Source organism: Melozone crissalis, unplaced genomic scaffold (genome assembly GCF_028551555.1).
Source record: "Melozone crissalis strain CALT ecotype California unplaced genomic scaffold, PUWL_Pcris_2 ptg000081l_1, whole genome shotgun sequence".
In the NCBI taxonomy this organism is placed as follows: Eukaryota; Metazoa; Chordata; class Aves; order Passeriformes; family Passerellidae; genus Melozone; species Melozone crissalis.
This window is the reverse complement of record NW_026535858.1, coordinates 3,040,634-3,060,602: the sequence shown is the minus strand read 5'-3', so window position 1 is coordinate 3,060,602 and position 19,969 is coordinate 3,040,634. Positions and strand designations below refer to the sequence as shown.

Below are 19,969 nucleotides of genomic sequence, written 5' to 3'. Positions count from 1 at the left end.
AAGGGAGAAAAATGAGGCAAGATGTGATTGTTACAAAACTGAAATAACTGACTGAAAAATTCTTTTGAGAAGCTCCAGTTCTGTGAGCAAACCAGCTAAAGGAAAGCTCTGTAAATCATAAATCACAGAGTGATCTGGGCTGGAAGGGACTTTAAAAGTCACCTCATTCCACCTCTGCCATGGCAGGGACATCTTCCACTATCCCAGGGTGCTCCAAGCCTTGTCCAACCTGGCCTTGGACACTTCCAGGGATGGGGCATCCACAGCTTCTCTGGGCAACCTGTGTCAGGGCCTCAACACCCTCACAATCAACAATTTTTCCCTCGTATCTAATCTAAACTACTTTAATTTTGAAGCCATTGCCCCTTATCCTGTCACTCCAGGCTGTTTTAAAAGGTCCTTTCAGGAACTGAAGGCCACAATTAGGGACTGAAGCTTTCTCTTTTCCAGGCTGAACAATCCCAATTCTCTCACAGGAGAGGGCTCCATCCCTCTCATCAGCTTCTCTGGAGGTGCTCCAACAGGCTCACATCCTTCCTGTGCTTGTGAAATCTCCCATCAAGTCAACCAAGAAGTTTTCTGAACCTGAACTACATTTACTTCAATGTCTTTACACACAACTCCTTGGACCCAGAGCTGAGAATAATCTCCCAGCATGTTTGTAACTCATCTCACAAGTTCTCAGCAAAAAGGTAACACCACAACACAGCAGGTGATGTCTAGCAGTCATCTGTACCATGAAAATAAATTCCACTTTCACCAGTACAATCTCACAGCTCTGGCTGGCATTAAAACAAGTTCTCTGAGGTCAAGGTGCTCCTTCCTCACAGAAACTAAACCCCCTAACAGACTTGTCTGTTCCTCAGCCACCTGTGTGTAAAATCTGAATATTCAGTATAAAATGCTCAGGCCAAGGCACCTGACCTTGCCCCTGACTGACTGAGGTGCAGACCTGATTTTTACCAAAGGCAGGAAAGCAATAACCTCTGGCACAAGGGAGAACAGACAAATGCAACAAAATGAGAAATTCAGGTCAACAAAACAAAAAGAAATGGAACATCAGAAACATCCACAGCACTTTGGAAACTATTTTTATTCTTCTGCTTTTGCCTAGTTTTTCTTCCTGTAAAATCAAATAACCACTTAGAGCCAGCTTGGATTTCTGGTACATTGCAAAAATAAGATACTTATAAAACAGATAAATTATGACTGAAGTTACCTGTTGTTTGCTAAGTTTTCTAAGCAGCCTTCAATAAATCTCATTCGAATCTGTCTGTCAGTGAACCAGCACACCAAAGAACAGAGCAGCTTCTCTGCCTCATTTATTAACCCTTCAGAGAGATGAATCTGCAGCAAGCAGAAAGAAAGATCAATGAATATTTTGTACTTATTTTCTTTGTAAAAATAGTGTTTTCTGGTATTTAACTCACTGCATCTTCATCCTGGACCAGGTCCCAGAGTAGGGTATTTCCCTTCTTACAAACATTATCCAAATTAATGTCTGTCACTGCATTGCTGTTGTACTGATGCTTGTGAACTGCTGGTCCTGCACAAAACATGAAGAGCATTAGTGAACAAACAGAAGGAATCATCTGAATTGAACATTATTCCCTAAGTGCACAAACAACAACACATTTTATTTGTTAACTTGGGCTGTTTCAAAGTGCAACAACCCTGTAATTGCAGCCTTCTTTCACATATGGGTTCTTAAAAGACCATACCAGAAGCCAACAGGGCAGTTGGGCCAATATTTACACTGCTTTTGGCTAATGGCAAAGTGCAATTAAAACCAGCACTGAAGAACTGCAGATGCAATTGCTTTTTAATTTAATTCATACTGTAATTAATATATTTCTTCAGCCTTTCCGTGTTGCTGTGGTCCAAAGGGAGTTATCTCCATAACCACCAGGGCTGGAATGCAGGGAAGGAGCACATTTCAATAAATTCCCTCCTACTACAGGATTCCCTCCATCCAACTGAAAACCAGGGAAAACAAACAGCATTTTTCCATGTGCTACAACATCAAAGTGCAGGGTTTTAGAAACTCATTATGTTTTCATAAACACTGATAGACATTTTCTCTCCTCTCTGTGCCCACAGCTGGCACCATTCATTGATCTGCTATTTAATACCATTTCCATGGAACAGCAAAGTCAAGTAGAAAATTCAGGCTGCACACAGAACACTGTAATTATTTGCACATGCAAAACTAGGGGTGTCAAAAATAAAATGCACTGAAGGCCTCATGCTCAACCAGTAATTTCAATCTTCAGTTACACAAATAGTATCTGTGGAAAATATTGAAAAAAATATGCTGATTTATAGATTTATAAAGTTTTTAATAGTTTATTCAACTCTGCAGTGTAGAGAAAAAAATCCAAATTTTCAATGTCAGGCTAAAATTTATCATAAAAACTTTTCATTCAATTCCTTCAGGGAAATATATAAACAGCACTGGTTTGCTATCTGCTGGATGAGAGCAAACTTGGTTCTTGCAGGCCAGTGAAGAAAAACATGAACCCTTCCCCAACCCTGCTCTCCATTATGTTTAAAAAGAGGGTAAAAGAGAAAATAAAGCTGCCAAAATAACATATGGAAAGATGATATAATTCTTGAGAAGTGTTTTAGGAGCATTTTAAATTGCACCCTGAAGTAAAGCAGAAGATTTGGCAGTGTAAGATGAAATAACATAAAATGCCCTTTAGAGCAAAGTCCCAAAAGTATCAGATCATATTTTAAGTCATTTTTCCAGAATTATCTTCTCTAGAGCCCATTATGATTCATTCATTTATAGGTTAATTTATTATTTCAAGTGTACAAAATCACAGTAATGTGCCCCCACCAGCACAAAAACTGCAGAAAGTTTCAGAATGGAAAATCTTTTACAGAGTCTTGCATTTCATTACCACCTTTCTTTACACTCAAATAACTTATTAGAAAAAACACTTCCTAGGTTCTTATGTGCCTTTATTTGTTTAACTTGCATTCAAAGCTCCAGATGATATGGAAAGGTGGGAGATTTAAAAATATAAACACAGCTAAACACAAATGAATATTTCTGTGTTGACAAATGAACAGAGAAACAAAAATGAATCTCTTGGAGAAACATTAAGTTCTCAGCAGTCATCGTGGTTTCTTTGGACAAATACAAAGAAATGGTTAAAATAACTTCATTATTTTAATTACTGGAGACTAATTCAAAATGACAATCCAAGTTTTTCAGTTTTTCTTTGATCACTCTTACCTTGGCTCAGATGTTCATGATAGATAGAGGCCAGGTTTGGGAGGTGCTGCTGAAGATGAGATGTTAGCTCAGCATGGGAATTAATCTGTACAAGCTCTTCTTCACAGCCAGACTCTTCCCCATCAAAATCTGCCATATTTTTCTCTGATTTTGCACTGACTTGAGAACTACTGCAGCTGACATCATCTGCACTAAGCATATCATCAACCATATGCCTGCAAAAGAAGAAGATCAGAATGGACAATATCAAAGAGGAAGTTGTTTATAGCAGACTACAAGTGAGCAGACATCTCCCTAAAGCTAAAGTCAGGATGAATCATCTGCTGGAACAGCAGCCCTTGTATGAATTGGAAAAACAACTACAGATAAGTAAACTGAAGGTCTCACTAGCTTGATGACTGAGTTGGCTTCTTAATCTTAACTAAATGCAGCACTTTGCAAAACACTTTTAACATTTTCTTAAATGCTGTCTTATTTATTCAAAACCAAAACTTAAGAGAAACTTTAATCAGATATTAACAAATCAGGTATCTGTGTAACTACCTGTGATAATGAGCATCTCTGCAAGACAAAATTATTCTGAGCTACAGCACAATGTCCATGCACCAATTTCTGCCCAGCTGGAGGATTTTGCTACCTATCTGCCCAGATAAAGGATTTTGCTAACTTTTATTCTGTTATGGAAGGAGTTAGAAGAAACAGCGTCAAGGGAAATATAGGTTGGATATTGGGAAGAAGTTTTTTACAGAAAGGGTGATAAAGTTCTGGAATGGTCTGCCCAGGGAGGTGGTGGGGTCACCATCCTGTGCCTGGATGTGGCACTGGGTGCCAGGGTTTAGTTGAGGTGTTGGGGCATGGACTGGATCTTTAGGATGATCTTTAGGATCTCTCCCAAACCAGTGATTGTGTGACTCTGTGAAATGCCAGCTACCTACCCATCGTGGTGGTGGTGGTGGTGATGGTGGTGGTGGTGCTGGGGCCCAATGAACTGGCGACAGTTAAACAACTCGTTGCCAATGGTTTCCCCGAGGAAGTCCCCTGTGTGAGTGATGCAGGAGTCCTGAGAGCCCTGTGAAATGTGAGCAGCGCTCATGTCCCCGGCCATGTCGTGCTCGGTGTCCTCGCTGTGGGGGCAGGCGTCCAGCATGCGGATGCGGCCGTCCCCGGGCGCCACGGCGTCGGCGCTGAACGCGTGCTCCTTGCCCTGCCCGTTGCCGGTGCCGCTCCTCTCTGCGGCCCCCTGGGCATCTGCCAGGCACATGCCCGCCTGGGATTCCAGTTTTCTGCCTCGTAGATCTGCGCTCCTGCTGCCTTTCTGGGGGTTGTGGCTCCTGTCTTCTTCCTCTTCGTCCTCCTCCTCTTTGAGCGCCTCGATGTCGGCGATGTCCTCGGACTGCGCCTCGCTGCCGGGGCTGCCCGCGGACTGGCTGGCGTGGCTGGAGTTGGCCTCGTTGCTGGATCCATCACTGTGGCCACTGCTGCTCCCAGGCCCGCTGCTGCCATCCTCTCCGCTGTTGGCTGTCTCATCAGAGCTCCCTTGCATGGATTCCTGCAATTATTTTGGGCTTTTTAAGATTGGTGGAGAAAATAAAGCACCACTGGAAATACATAATTAATATCATCATCATCATTCAAACATCATTCTTCCTTCAGGAGGAAATGTGTCACATCTACAAGTTCCCGTTCATTCCTTCTCAATTTGGTTGCTGATGACAAAATGCTCCAAGCAAGATTCAGATTTAATAATTGATTTTCTGCATTACCTTGTTGCTAACAGGGTGTGTGGGCAGACTTTGCATGTGCACAGAGCCCCAGTGTGACAATGCCTTGCTGTCCATTACTAAGAGATTAACCGAACTGGAACACTATTTAAATGCAGGAATACATTTGTCTGAGGTAGTTTGCAAACAAGTACAGATAAAACATCATTTTTATAGCTGGTAACAGGCAGCTCAGTGACAGAATTCCCAGAGTCAGAGCCCCAGTCTCACCTCTGTGTCCGAAAGTCGCTGCTGGACGTGTTTGGTTCTGTTAATCAGCTGTTCCTCCATTTCAATGTCACTGCCTCCACTCTGATGGGTGTCACTGTTGTCACTACTTTGAGGGCTTGCTGCTGGTGACCCTAATTCAAAACCACATTTGCCAGTTATTCACTGACAGGTAATTACTAGAATGTAATAGCATTGCATAAAACTGCTCAAATATTGAGCATTCTTCCAGCAAACAGAGGTATAACTTAAACTATGTGTACCTAAACACTAAAAATTTCATTTAGAGCACTGAGCATTTTACAAAGTGTGTGTTTGGATGTCTCTTCTTGCCACAGTTATAAAAATTTCCTAGATTCTACTCAAAATATCATTTAATTTGATTTCTCATAAAAACCAAATTTCAAATTTAATTCTGCTCCAAATTCAAAAGCACTGTAGCTTCAAAGGAGCCAGATTGTGGTGTACAACTAAAATTATACTTACAAGGGGAAGGGGCTGCTCTTCTGAGCTCCTCTTCTTCTGAAGGAAAAAAGCAGGATGGAAAAAGAAGTGACTAAAAATTATTTTGTCAGCATATAGTTGTCAATGATTCATAAAAGCCAGCAGGATGAAGAGAAAGGGAAACTACAGGAAAATAAATGGCTTGGCAGCACCTTTAGTAATGACTGTGGGGAAATGCACAGTCCAGTAAAAAACAAAATCACCAAATCAGAAACAGCATGTAATACCAGAAAGTAGGTAAAAGGTAAGTAAGCTTTTTGTGCAGCTATTAAGTCACAGATGTGCAGCAGAACAAGAATAGTTATGGATCATTTTCTGAATTTAAAAGAAAAAAGGAAAATACAGACTACTCTAGCTATACAAACAGAATGGGTCTGAAACACAAAGCTTCCCAAAAGCACTCACAGACTTTTCATGCTTTCATCTACAGCCTCAAGTTCTGCTGGAAAAATACACCAGCATGACACTTTTAAAAAATACTTCAAGGAGAAAGTTCTATACCTGCTTTTTGTCCAAACTCAACATGGAGACTATGAAAATTCCAAATTTAACCTCCAGATCTACTGGAAAACCACACACCTTTTTTGTTTCCCATGGGCAGGTTGGTGCTCAGTAAAGATGCAAAGGAGCTTTGTTTGGACAGCTGAGCCTTAGCTGCCAGGGCATTATTCCACAGGGCTTTGATCAGCATGGATGCCAAATACAAGGTCTGCAAAGAAAACCAGGGAAAAGTCCCATTAAGCATCAGGTTTTGGATAGAAAGATCCACTGCTCATTTTTCTCTAGGTCAATACTACAGCTCACCAAAATAACTCATCAAAATAAACAACTCCACTAAATAACGTGTGAAACACATTGTAACTTCAGACAGAAGTTAAAATCTTCCATCAGTGGTTACATAATCTCTAAAAATTATCCTTCAAAAGCCAGGAAAGGTGCAATTGAAGAAACATAACAGCTTTACCCCTTGCTGCACTCCTTTAGGAAGACAAACTCATCATGGTTGTTTAAGTCTCTCCTTTAATTGCTTTTCTCATGCCAGAGATGTTGCTGGCCTTGTCCTTACCTGCTCAGTGTGAGCACTGGGGTGCAGAGTTGAGACAAGGTTCAGGAGGTGTCTAAGTGGGACAGGGTCCAAGTTTTTGATCAAAGAAGGAAACAAGTCGTGAATGTACCGACTGCAGTGCTTCAGCTACAAGGAACAAACAGAGCAGGGAACAGCAACAGCAAAATCAACAAGTAAATCAAATACTGCAGCAAATAAACATTTTTGTACAAATTCTCAGGAGCAGTTGTCAAATCATTTCAAACTCCAGCAGATTTGCAATTTTGACTCAAGTAATTTGGACACTTCCAGTTCTGAGAGACTGGGTGAAAAGAACTGGAACTTTGTTTTGTATTTGAACTTCAATATAACTTCTAAAATATTAAGTTTATATGCTAAATCTGAGGGAAGCAGTATTTGCAATGATTACCTTATTATCAGAGGTAAACACAAATGAAGATTACTCAGGAACAGACTGTGTGAGGATTATAAAGAAATCTTTTGTCTTTCCAGTGATGGATGTCAAAAAATATGACAGTGTGTTCAGCTAACTGCTGCATTTCCACATGAAAGGGACAGTGCTCCTGGATGACTCCTCTTTGGTTAAATTCTGCTTTTCACAGCCACTTAAAAGAGCTTCTTTACGTTTGAAAGGATGTTGTTATTCAAAAACTAAAATAATGCTTACAGGAAATTTCTAGAAAAAAAAAATTTCTTACGTTGGTTACCACACTTGCACCTCAAAGGGGTTTTTTTAATGATTTATTTTATTTTGCCTTCCTGGCATTAAAACATCTGTGTCAGCAATTCACTGTGTGCAGGCCAACTTTCACAGGATTCACAGTGGAAGGAAATCATGTGGGTTGTATACAAAGATGCATTTAAACATCTTGAGATAACTTCAGCTTAGGGAAGATGAATTTCTGGCTGAAAGCTCATTTAAGAAGTGGAACACACACTTTAAGGCCTTCTGTTCTTTCAGCCTAAAGGTGTCAGCCTTTTAAACAACCTTAGAGGTTTAAGGAAGTGATCCTTTAACAGGACGAGATCAGGACATGCTTAATTCTGATATCAAGCATATTGTGAAAATATCGCTATGCCAAAATGAACATTTAAACTGTAAAAGCATTATCAAAATTAGGTAATTACATTATTCCCAAAGCAGTATAAAATATATTGAAAAATCCAGAGGTCTAACAGCGTGTGACATGCTGTGTAAAAACATCAAGGAAGTGAAAATACTGTTTTAAAATGTAGTGTAAAATAAATAATTACTAATTACTCTGACACAGAAAAATGGTGGAGCAAATGCTGTTCCAATGAGCATTTAATTAACATTCCAGCTGCATGTTTTAATGACAATGGACCACACTGGTTCAGAGTGTGTGTTCAGTACTATCTGATTGAAATAAATGACATAGAAATACTGAACACATAAAAAACCCTCTTTAAATTCTAACCTGCTGTAACAGTGTGTTCTCTAGGCCTGCTCATGCCTATTGTACTCAAATCCCCTAAATAAAAATGTCACAACCTAAAATAACAAGCAGAGTGACCCATTAAAAGTAGCACACAAATAAATCTTTCTGAAGGCAAAAAGCCTATCAGAGTTTCCAGCTTTAGCAAGCAAAAAATAAAATTTCAGTGCCTTCTATAGATTTTAAGAGCAGCAGAGGAGCACAGCTGTAAACTTCACTGCCACAATTTTCACCTGATTGTTCCCACCAGGAGTACCAGAAATGGAAGCTACAATACACAGGAGCAAGGCAATTTAGCACAATAATAAAAATACTGCAACTGCCCTACAACCTTCATCCCCATTCCCAGTGAAAACACTCTGTCCTTGCTATACAACTTCATTTTTTTCCTTGTATAAAAGTAGCCAGGGTGATTTCTTGCATCTAATAAATAACCCAGTAACTGTGGCAGTTACCTAACTTGACATTTTGGTCAGCAAAATGCTCAGAGAGCCAAGAAAAAGCAAAAAATTCAACTTTAGGAATGTGAAACAAAGTCAACTTTTTTTCTATTTTGTGTTTCTTTTATCACTCCTGCAATGACAAAAATTCAATATATACCTGTGCAGCAGCCCAAATACAGTCTATATGTTGAGTACTAAGTCTCCCTTCAGCTGCAAGAAAATTCAGAATCACTTGGCACTGTTTGATGATCTGCAAAGTGAGAACACAGTGAGGAAAGATTTACTAGAACAACAGTTCATGCTCCATGTTTATACCAAATTTATAATAATCAAATACAAACCTCAATATGTAAATTTGGTCCAAAAATGTGCTCAACTACATTGTTGCTGATAAGCCAGTCTGCAAGTTCTTTTGCAATTGACCTGGAGATGGAAAAAGAATGGAAACATAAAATGATCTGCCTGTAATGTTCACTCTGTGCTCTCCTCTAGCACAGCACATCCTGCAAGTTGGTATCTGCAGCTGTAGTGAGGGCACAAAAACCTTCTGAACACAAACCATGGTCAATGTTCTTTTTTCCACGGAGGAAGCAAATTATTTCTGTATTTTTTTTCTTTAGCTGGAAGACTAATTGCAAATATCAACATTTCCCCACTGGATCATCAGCAAACATAACCAATAATTCTACTAATTTTATTAGTTAACGTGCAACACACCATGTGCAAACAATTGCAAAGACCTCACAGGTAAGATTTTGATACTGCTGTTTAATCCAAGTTTATCATGAAATTCCACAAGCATTGAAATGTAGCTAAAGGTGGGAGTGACAGAAATTATTTTCTTAAGGGAAATATTTTTAGATTCTCTTACACAAATAGCAACTCTCCCAAACTGTTTGCCATGGTCATAGTCACACACATGCAGCACACAGATACTTCCAAATTCTCATTCTGCCCATCCACACCAACAGGAACTTTACCCACTGCCATTCCTTCAGCAAACATTCAAAGTGACCAGGACAAGGAAATTGAGTTTGCTAGAACAAAAGCTGAACTTGCAGAAAGCACTGCCCTGTCTGCACAGCAGTGCCTGAGCTCCTTTTTATTCCTTCTCTTCAAGCAAATGTTTGTTTACCCTGATTTTGGCACCAGCAGCAATTAGAGGACATCAGGGCATTCAAAGCCCAGCTCTGGGTTCAAATGGCCCTGGAATAACAGAGCTGTGTCCCACAGGGAGCAGAGGATGGAGGGAGGGAGTGCCCTGGAGCATTTGAGGAAGAGTTATTTTTACCGCTTCTGCTCATGTCACATTTATGGTCACTATTAAAATCCAGGACTGCCAATCTCCATCATCCTCAAGAAGGAACCAAGATTCTCTAGGTAAGAAGAGATTGCCTCTGTGGCTTTTCCAAACAGGATTCACTACTCAGGGACACACTGCCAGGGCTTCAATTGTTTTAGATTGCCTGATCCTCACGGCTGAGCTCAAGGAGCAAAGCTCCTGTTACTCCACATCATTTCTGGACTGTTCTTCTCTAATGCCAGGACACTGGCAATCAAATATTCCCACATTCTTCAAAGATAATGTCCCATAACATTTAAGGAATGACTGGACTGCAGGGTACAAAAGTTTGCCAGCAGTTATCATTTCTGGCTTATCAATAAATGAGTTTCATGCTGTAAAGTCAGTTTGACAGAGGATCTGCTCAAAGAAGGACTGAAAAGATAAACTGCATCTGTTCCATGAATCCAAGATGTCCTTAACTTCCCACAGAGCCTCATTTCAAACCCAAACCCAACTATCCCCAGCACCCAAACCAAACTCTGGCACTTGCACATTAGTGACTCAGCCAGGGTTTGGATTTCTGGCTAACCAAGGCTGAAGGAAGACCTTTCCTTCCTTCTTGCCTCTGAGTCCTTCAGCCTGCAGCTCTGAGAAGGAACCCCAGATAAATAACCACTGCTGGGCAATGCCAGAATGCAAGGGCACATTCCTCATGGGGTCTCTTTATCCCAACCCTTCTGCTCATGGCACAACACCCATCAGGCTTTGTATCCACTCATATGCTGCATTTTAACCACTCCAAAGGAAAGAACAAAAGCTCTCCTCTAGAATGAGTTCCTTCACATTTTATTAAATTACCATGGTAGTTCTCTGTCTCTAATTCACACCATGTTTACTCTGAAAAACCACAGATCATTCTTTTGAAGGAATGCCTTTTTTAATGGATGTGTTCTCAGCAGTAACAAAATCTTTATCCTTCTGGTGAGCCCAACTCCGGTAAAACACCATCTCAGATTTCTGAAGGTAAATGTGCATTTGATATGGATTTGTTGAGGGTGACCAAAAACAAGAGGATCCTTGTGCAAGGCAGAATGAAGCCCTTGTGCTTCCCAGCAGAAAAAACTGCTCCTCCCAGAATATTTGGCTGAGGGCACAGCAATCAGAACCTCTTAAAATGATCAAGTTGTTACTCCCACAAAGTGTTTTGTTCTCTGATTTCATACGGAATATATTTACAATATCACATTCAAGGATTCACCAGAAAAGCAAATTTCAGTGTCAATGAAGCATGTCTGTCTTCTTTCCTGAACACTTCCATTTCAGCAAAGGTTTTCCTGAAAAAAGTTCCTCTTTTGTATTAAAGGAAAGGTGAGAGTGAAAATCATGCATTATGATCAAAGCATTAATGTGCCTTTCCCTCTCACATCAAAGCAGCAGCACAAGGAATGGTTTTACAAATTAGATATCCAAATCAGACAGACTTCAGGAGTAAGAAAATTCACCTTGGCAGTAACACATAGCAGCTGTTTATAATGGATTTAATAACTGGATAGCAATAGGAAAAGTTATTTAAAGAACTTGATACTCTCTATGGCTCTGTGTTGTGGCTGAGGGAGGAGAAGAGAATAAAAAGGCAAAGGTAGCAGCTACTCTGATTTAATTGTCTCAAAATCCCACACTGGAAATGTACATAACACTTAATCCATTTCTCTGTAGGATTTTTAATTTGAGTTCCCTGATTATTCATGTCTGTCAAAAATAACTGCTTTACTTCCAAGAAATGTAATTCAAGCACTTCTGGCATGAGTTTCCCCAGGCATTCTATGAGACTGCAAGGAAGAGAGGGGACTGTGCAGCTGGTGACAGAACTTGATGTTGGAACTGCACTGAGTTTTGTTCATTCTTATCCTCCAGCTGATGCATTTTCCTGGCAGGTCAAAGAACACCTCTCTATGAAAGGACTGGGGTAAAGTCCTGGAAACATTTTAATCTAAGGCTGTGCTGCAATACTTGTACCCACATGATGACCCAAATCCAGCAATAAATCCCACAGCAAAGCCACCCCCATGAAAGAAAACTTTATTTATTCAAGCAGTCCATTCCCCACAGCAGCTCAGAGCTGGATGGATCACAACAACAGCCATCCACAACGTCACTGAACACAGAACAGAAAAGCTCCAAGGGAAAAATGCAGCTCTGGAAGTGGCAGCTTGCAAGGGAGGAACACTAACACCTCTTGACAATATCACTGAAATAGGATCTATAACGCAACAACAGATGTGAAACCCTGATCTCAACTATTTAGGATCAGAAATGCAAAGAGGATACAGAAGGCACCTTCCCAACACACATTCAAGCACATGTTTCTGCTTCTGAGCACAAATTTTCCTCTTTGATGCTCTGCAGGCTCTGAAACCACCACTCTGACATCATCTGGAGTATTTGTTTAACTGCTGTGTGGGCCACAAGAAAGAAACATTAGTGAGCTGAGTGAAAAAATTCACCTTTTTTTTTTTCAGAGAAAATCTGAAAAGATCCCTGAAATAGCGTAGAGAGTAATAGGGTAAATAATGCTGCCAGAAACTCAAATCAGTAAGCTTAGATACAAATGGAGAAAGCAAGTGTTAACATAAGGTAAAACAGTGAAGGGAAAAGGCAACACAGAACTTGCAATTGAGTATCTCAATAAATAAGGAAAGAAAGAAGAAATAATCCAGTTCCTTCTGCTCACAGGTGAAAGGAATTCAGGACACCTGAACTGCTCTGCAGGAAGCTTTTCAAGAGAGGGTAATCAAGGTTGTAAACGAGTCAGGAAGTTGCCTCAGTGTCAACCTGGAACCTGAAACCCGAACCCTTGGCTGGCAGCCAAGGGAAGAGCAAAACAAACTCTCTTTACACACAGTATTTCCAGAAGCTGACAGTGTCCTCACCAAAGAAAAGACCAACACTTTTTCCTCTTGTGCTCCAAGTAACACCCAAAAAAAAGAGTATCTTTCACTTCCTGAAAAGCATCATCATTTCTCACTAAGTGACATCAGTGAAACACTTGCAGGAATCACTTATTCAAAGACTCTGAGGCTCTTCTGTTCAGGCTTGTTATTTTTAGCCTCAGTAGATTTCACACTCCTCAGTACCTCAGACTGCAAAGAATTTGGCTCTATCTTTAGAGGCAGGAAGAGCTAAATGAGAATTCCATCTCTGGGGAATGATGAAGTTGGGTGGCTGAGGCACTGCCCACACCTGGAGCATGCAGGGCTCTGTCAGCACAAACCTCAGCCCTTGAGAGGGCAGGGAAATGGAATCTCAAAAATCACACAAACAAACACCTGCAGCTCCACACCAGACCCCTCTGTCAGCTTTGTGCTGCTCCCCAGTGCAACCTGTGAAATGCAGTGGACTCCAAGGCAGAAGATGCTTTAGCTTGTCTTACACAGAAAAACTGCAGTGCTGAGGATAAAGGTGGGAAGCTACATTGCAAAATATTTGCTAAAAACTCCTGCTGTTAATTCTGAACAGGGAAGAGCCAGGACTAACTGAGAGCTGATTTTCTTAAGGTACCTCCCGCAAACCCACCTTATCAAGATACAGAAGGAGAAATCCCAAAGGTTGACAGTTCCAAATGCATCTGGAAAAGTCAAAACATAAAATGGGGATGACCAGACATAATGCAGGACATCTTCTTTTGGCAAATCTGCAGAGGCTACAAAGGTACAAAATAAAACTTCTTAAGACTTCCTTTCTCCACTAAGGAAAGAACACAGGAATGAAAAGCTTTCCTTTTGCTGCTCATTCAGTCACTGCCAACTCCCTACGTGCCTTTTCAGCCAAAAATTTCTCATGAGCAGAGTCTGCAATGAGAGGGAAGCTTTGTACTGGGCAAACTGGAGAAGTGAGACATTTCCCCATCCTCCTGCTCCAGCCCTTCCTGATTATTTGGCTGCAAGACATCAGTGATTCCACAAGATAGCTGAAGATGAGCAGCAATGCTTGACACTGGTTTGCAACCAACCTTTCAGGTAAAACACCAGAACAACTGGAAGGCTGATTTTTTTAAAAATCACACACTACAAAAGTGGAAAAGAAGGTTTTCTGTTCGTGCTGCATTCCTTTCAAATGACAGCCTGTTTACAGATGCCCCTGCCAAGAAAGTAATATCCCAAAGGAGAATTTGACAATTTCCTTCAGCTTTAAAATAACTCTGATGCTCTTGCTGAGTACATCTGCTCTTCTGCAGGGAAATTTAACCGCTCCTCTCCTCTTCCACCTTCCTAACTTCTCTTTTTTACATATGACACAGAAAATCAAACAGCTTTGTATTAGGTTTAACTGGCACAATCACTTGTTACTGTTACCACGACCTAAAACCAACTTCTGTCTCAGCTTTTCAGAGGGAGGGAAGGAGAAGAACTGGGTAAATCTGAGGTTTGTCAGTCCCAGTGTAACAACACACCAGGAACTGGGAGGACAGTGTAGGAAACACCCCAGCTGACCTCACATTCCCAACATGCTCCCCCCCTCCTGCACTATTTACTATTTATTTCTTGTTCCCAAGGTATTTCCACATCTCCACAGAAGAAAAAGTGCCCTAAATTCTGGTTCTTTATGTTTCAAATAGCAACACATTCCCAGAAATTTCTCTTCAAACATCTAAGAGGCTTCTTGCATGAAATCTCCAGAATTGTGGTCATGACTGAAGCCAGATTTCAGAAAGTGTTCAAATGCAATTTGTAATAAAAGTATCCAGACAAAAACAAGACACTGCTGCTGTGAGACTTCCCATTAATAAAGTACTGGAGAGTGTGTGTGCCTCCCAACATCAAGAGAGTACATCACCCCCCAAGAGAAACTTAACAAGTATATTGTGAGTAAAATTCTACAATTTACACATTTTGCCTGTTATTTCACAAGAACAGTTATTTCAACTACCAAAATACATATTTTTAATTTAAATTCTTGACAGTTCTACCATTAAGTTTAGAGTTACTAGAGAAGTGAGTACATTTCCTGGCTGGAATCCAATCCCACAGGTGAATCTTCTTGAAGATTTATGTGAGTCCCTCTAAAACTGTTCAACACACCTGAGTTATACAGGTAAGGACTTGGAAGGAAAAACACAACAACAAGAGCATTGCCTCACAAACTGGGTGGAAAAGTAACAAGTTTGATGGAAATACAAGTTTTGGTTAAACAAATAATCCAGAGAAATGAGAAAATGGCAAAAATGATATGAATTAGCTGGTTCTTACTTATATACCACCATGGAAATAAGGGGCCATTATAGGTGTTTATTATTTCAGTATCTATGTTTTTCTAAAGCTTACCTTGATTAAGTATTTTAACCTTGATTAAGTATTTTAATACAAAAAAAAAAAAAAAAAACAGAAACACTTAAAAATATTTCACAGTTACCATTTAAAAGCATTTATTAACCCCCTGATTAGAATATTTCTAATAAATGTCTCAGATTATCACTGCTCCCCCATGTGTAAAATCCATAACAACAGAGAAGAAATGCAATCATGTAAAACACTTCAAGTATTCAGAATAAGGCTCCTACTTACGTTTCTGTGTCTGAAACTAATGACTCATTATTACACACATCATTGAAGGTATGAAGTTGATTCTATAGTTAGAAAAAGGAAGAAAAAAAATTACAATTTTGTCCAAATATTTGCTGAGGCAGTTTTCTTATATTTCAAAATAGTATTAGTGACATTATAGGACTTTATATGTTTTTAAGTAAGTTGTTTAGACAAAATTAAAGAACAAAAATAATGTATTTTTACAGGAAATGAAGCTTTCAAACATGTCCAAGCTCTTAAATTTAAAAGGAAAAAACCAGTCTGTTAAAAGTTTTCCATCTCTTTTCCACTTCTTCCCTCAGCATCAATGGCTCTGTATCCAATTCTTTATATGTACACAACATTAAAAAAAAATATTTTAAATTACATAATAGACCTTACTTGGCATCTTATTTAAAAAGAAAAAAAATAAAGGCACAGTAATGTGAATTTTTGCAGTTAAAATTAAACTCGTTACATAACTTTGTCAAAATATTTACTCTCTTGAAACAAGTCTAGCACATGCACTGTAATTCAGGTGAATTCACTAATCTTCTCAATAACTCTGTGTGTAAAGAGTTCTCAAGAGTTATTTGTGTCCAATCTCAACAAACTTCAGGCGGGGAAAAACACTTTTAAAAAACCAAAATAGTAAACATGCACTGAAATTGGTGAGATGGGAGAGCCTGACCACACATTATTAATAGGCTGGTTACTAATGGAGAATTTCAAATGAAACACATTTAGGAGTGGAAATCAGAGCTGGGTCACACAACACAGTGGAAGCTCACTGATTTTTTTAAGATTCACCTCAAAATGAGAATATTTTGAAAGAGTGACAGAGTCTTGAGCTGCTCCTATCACCAGTTTTAAATCCAGGCTCACCACTGATCAACACCTCCCAAAATACCAAATCCTTCTCCAAAGCAATTCTGACAAAGACTGTTTTTTCATACTGGGATTTGCAAACAATATTTCCAATAACTTCAGGTAAACTCTCTTAAACTAAACAGAATTCTGCTAAACTAACCTTAAACTAACCAGAATTCAGCACAAGACAAAGCTCCCGTGGGACAGTTTGTAACACCTTGCTCTCCCTCACCTCCTAACAGGTTTCTCCCTTCAAGTTTTGTTTCCTTGAATGCCAGAGGGAAAAAAAAAATCCTTTTTCATTTTTTACTATCTATGAAACATGGTAAGAAACTAAAGGCACTAAAGACACTCAATTGATACAACACAAATGTGGCAGTGAGAAAGGACACAAAGGTGGAAAGGCTTCAGCAGACAAAGCTGAGCACTAAAACTGTCCCTGGGCTCATCTCCAGAGCCAGGCACCAAAACAGGAAAATAACATTCTGTTTGTGGGGCAATAGTGGACAGAGAGGGTATTTTGGAGCTGAACCACCTCTACAGGTGACTGAGAGATGAAATGGAAGAGAAACAAGGTAACAACAAAAATAAAACTTTCTATGATTTGAATGAGAAAGAAGAATAAATTGTCTCAGTGTTCCAGAGCAGTTTTAAAGACTATTCACATTAAAAAAACAGACTTTTTGATAAAGGTAATTTATCAGAATAAATTAGCTTACAATATTAAATTTTTACTATTTTTTACTATTTACTTTAGTCTAAAAATACTGTAAAGTTTTTCTTCTAGTAATACATGTCTGTTCTTTAAAAACTCTCGTTTTTACAGCAATATTCATCAATCACAACAGGTGAAAACATATAACTACTTAACACAACTTCACACTCCCTTAAATGAGCTAGAAAATACCTGAAAAAATAAAACAGCTGAATTCTTCTTTTCAGACTTTGTTTTGGCAAGGATACACAAAAAAACACACACATTAGCTGAACAAGGAGAATTGTATAAAACCAAAGGAAGAGATTTATAGGAATTGAATGTAATTGGAACTATGCAAAAGTGGAAACAGATTTTAAGATCAATTATAGTGGTGGATGCAGTTCACAGCCTGTTTTTACAGCCTAGCAAGTTACCTGTATGTAAATATTTACTTTGGGTAAAAGCCAGCAATAATCTGATTAAAAGTACTTACAGATCTCTTTAAATTGCCATTTATTAAATTGAGGGTACTTCTATCTATAGCTACAGTGAGATTCAAAATCAAGTTTAAGTAAACTTGTACTCAGTGACACCACATCTTCAGAAGAGAGGAGGCCAAATATGTTCAGAAAACACAAAATTGAAAAGGCTCACATGGATAAAAAACTTCATTTTTGTCCTTCTGTGGGATTGTTTCTCTATGGTTACAGGCAGCAATGACAAATCAAGACAATGGTGCAAGGCGAAGCATTTCCATGGGAAAGGGAAAAGATGGGGATTTGATTTAGTTTTAATTGTTTTCCATTTGAGGCTGTATGCATTTACCTCTTCAATTCCCCCTCCTGCTAATGAGTGCAGAACTGCACTGAGAACAGAAAAGGAGGATTGGGCAATACAAAGCAGCAGCTAATTGCAGCAGGGTCAAGATGCTGCAAAGCTCAAACTGCACACAGATTAAAAGCCTTTCCCAACACCAAATCTTGCTGTGGCAGGGGCTCCATTTCACCCCAGCTGTCACAAAGCCCAGTTCCAAGGGTGCTGTTCAGTGAATTGCTCAGGTAATGTGAGCCAGTTCCATATGGTGCAAACTCAGGCACCACTGGGAGTCAGCTCCAGCAAACCCTACCCTCACCACCATGGCTGCAATTTCCTAAAGCTGCATTTAATAGGATCCTGCTGCTTTCACAATTAAAAAAGCCCCCCAAACATCATAAACTGTAAATCATAAATTGCAACGAGTAAACTGTAAATAAACTGTGAGTCATAAATTGCAACAAGAAACGTTTTCTGCGAACAATAATAACTGGTATTTTTAAAATAGTTGGTAACAAACAATAATAATTGGCATTTTTAAAAAGTCCTTACTGTTATTTGGCTCAGCCCAGCCAATCTCATTGTCAGAGTTGGTGACATGAAGTATTTGAATGCAAGATCAAGGCTTTCTTTATCAAAGCACAGGGCTGTGTCCAAGGGCTCCTTGACTGTGCTCCACATTAAATCTGCCATGTTCCTGGCTGCACTCTGCCTCAGCTCCTGGTCTGACAGCTTACACAAATACCTGCAAAATCACAACAAACACAAACAGGGCATGGCTCAAACCACAACATTCCTGCAGCCATCCTGATTACAGCAAAGATGGGTTTCTCCAAGATCACTCAGTCTTAAAATACCACTATTAAAAGTTGGCACCAATTAATGAAACACACTAAGGAAAACCAGAAATATTTGTAATATTTTTTAAAGTAAGTCAATTGCTAAAGAACTTTGCTTAAGCCCTTTCTCTTGCAGTCTTCTAATCCTGCTCAATGAGTTGCAACACAAATATTCTCTGCAAATGGAAAGCATAAGAAATACTTACAAAAGCTAATGTACAGAACCTGGTGAAACCTCAGAAGACCAAAACACAGAAAATCTATAGTGAAATGCCAGTAAAGTTCACATACAAAACATCAACACGACTGAGAATTTCTTCTAAATGAATGCGCAACAGGAAAATGTTTAGAAACAAGATTTCCTGGGCTTATTTTGATGCCATTAAAGATGGCACAGTTAAAGGTACATGCATACAAAGTTAGCATAATTAATTTTTTCTGCTTTTTTTCAGTGTTTTGAAGTTTCAGCAACATCCAAACTAGATTTAACTACACAGAAATGTGTTAAAAATCCATTTGTTTGACAGCCTAAGCCTGGATCTCTCCTTGGAGACTGGCCAAATAGATGCATGAATCTTTTAAAAAACACACCAGATATTAAACTACACTTAACCAGATTTATGCACCATTCCTTTGTATTTACATCATATAAACATCAGTACTTTTTTGTCAAAAGCAAAATTACAGGCTGTGACTCTTATTTAGATGATTGTTCTTTTCCACAGCTCTTGTGTAGAAGCCTAAAATAAACACACTTAAATGATACTTAACACTGTCAAACAGAGAAAAGAGACTTCAGTGCAAATAATCCCAGAGACTGGAGATGCAGACAGGAATCACACATCAGGAACAGGGGGACAAAAGCAGGACCAAGGCAATCAGATCCTTCCCTGCTCTTTGTTGTGAGATTTGTCTCCTTGTGCGGAGCACTGGCAATCAAGTCCTGGCAGGAAAATGCTGCTGCTGTGCTGTGAGCAGCAGCAAAGCAGGGGTGGGAAGGGAACATTCAGTGAAAAAGAGCAGCAACAAGCAGAGCCAGGAGCTGCCTGTGACCTGCACACAGGTGAGAGTTCCACTGTGAGGAGAAAATGTCCTGTCTGTGTCACCAAACCATCATTTGTAATCAGCAAATGAGAGATTTGTCACCAGCAAACAGTGATGGCAGCACCTGTGTGCCAGCCACCGTGCTGTCTGTCCTGCCC

General features: G+C 39.6%; 1 protein-coding gene across 9 annotated transcripts in view; it reads right to left on the bottom strand.

The window, feature by feature from the left end:
* Positions 1 to 19,969, bottom strand: part of USP34 (ubiquitin specific peptidase 34) — a 116,430-nt gene that overhangs the window by 60,951 nt on the left and 35,510 nt on the right. For 6 of the 9 annotated variants that reach the window (XM_054290131.1, XM_054290136.1, XM_054290134.1 and 3 more), the window contains exons 7-18: positions 18,481 to 18,673; positions 15,549 to 15,610; positions 9,044 to 9,125; positions 8,860 to 8,952; positions 6,803 to 6,928; positions 6,316 to 6,445; positions 5,719 to 5,754; positions 5,236 to 5,366; positions 4,180 to 4,793; positions 3,245 to 3,459; positions 1,431 to 1,546; positions 1,220 to 1,347 (exon numbers count right to left, since the gene is read on the bottom strand). In XM_054290131.1, the coding sequence (XP_054146106.1) occupies positions 1,220 to 1,347; positions 1,431 to 1,546; positions 3,245 to 3,459; positions 4,180 to 4,793; positions 5,236 to 5,366; positions 5,719 to 5,754; positions 6,316 to 6,445; positions 6,803 to 6,928; positions 8,860 to 8,952; positions 9,044 to 9,125; positions 15,549 to 15,610; positions 18,481 to 18,673 (1,926 nt within the window). The remainder of the gene's footprint in view (positions 1 to 1,219; positions 1,348 to 1,430; positions 1,547 to 3,244; positions 3,460 to 4,179; positions 4,794 to 5,235; positions 5,367 to 5,718; positions 5,755 to 6,315; positions 6,446 to 6,802; positions 6,929 to 8,859; positions 8,953 to 9,043; positions 9,126 to 15,548; positions 15,611 to 18,480; positions 18,674 to 19,969) is intronic. The other 3 variants (XM_054290132.1, XM_054290140.1, XM_054290139.1) reach the window with 1 other exon arrangement.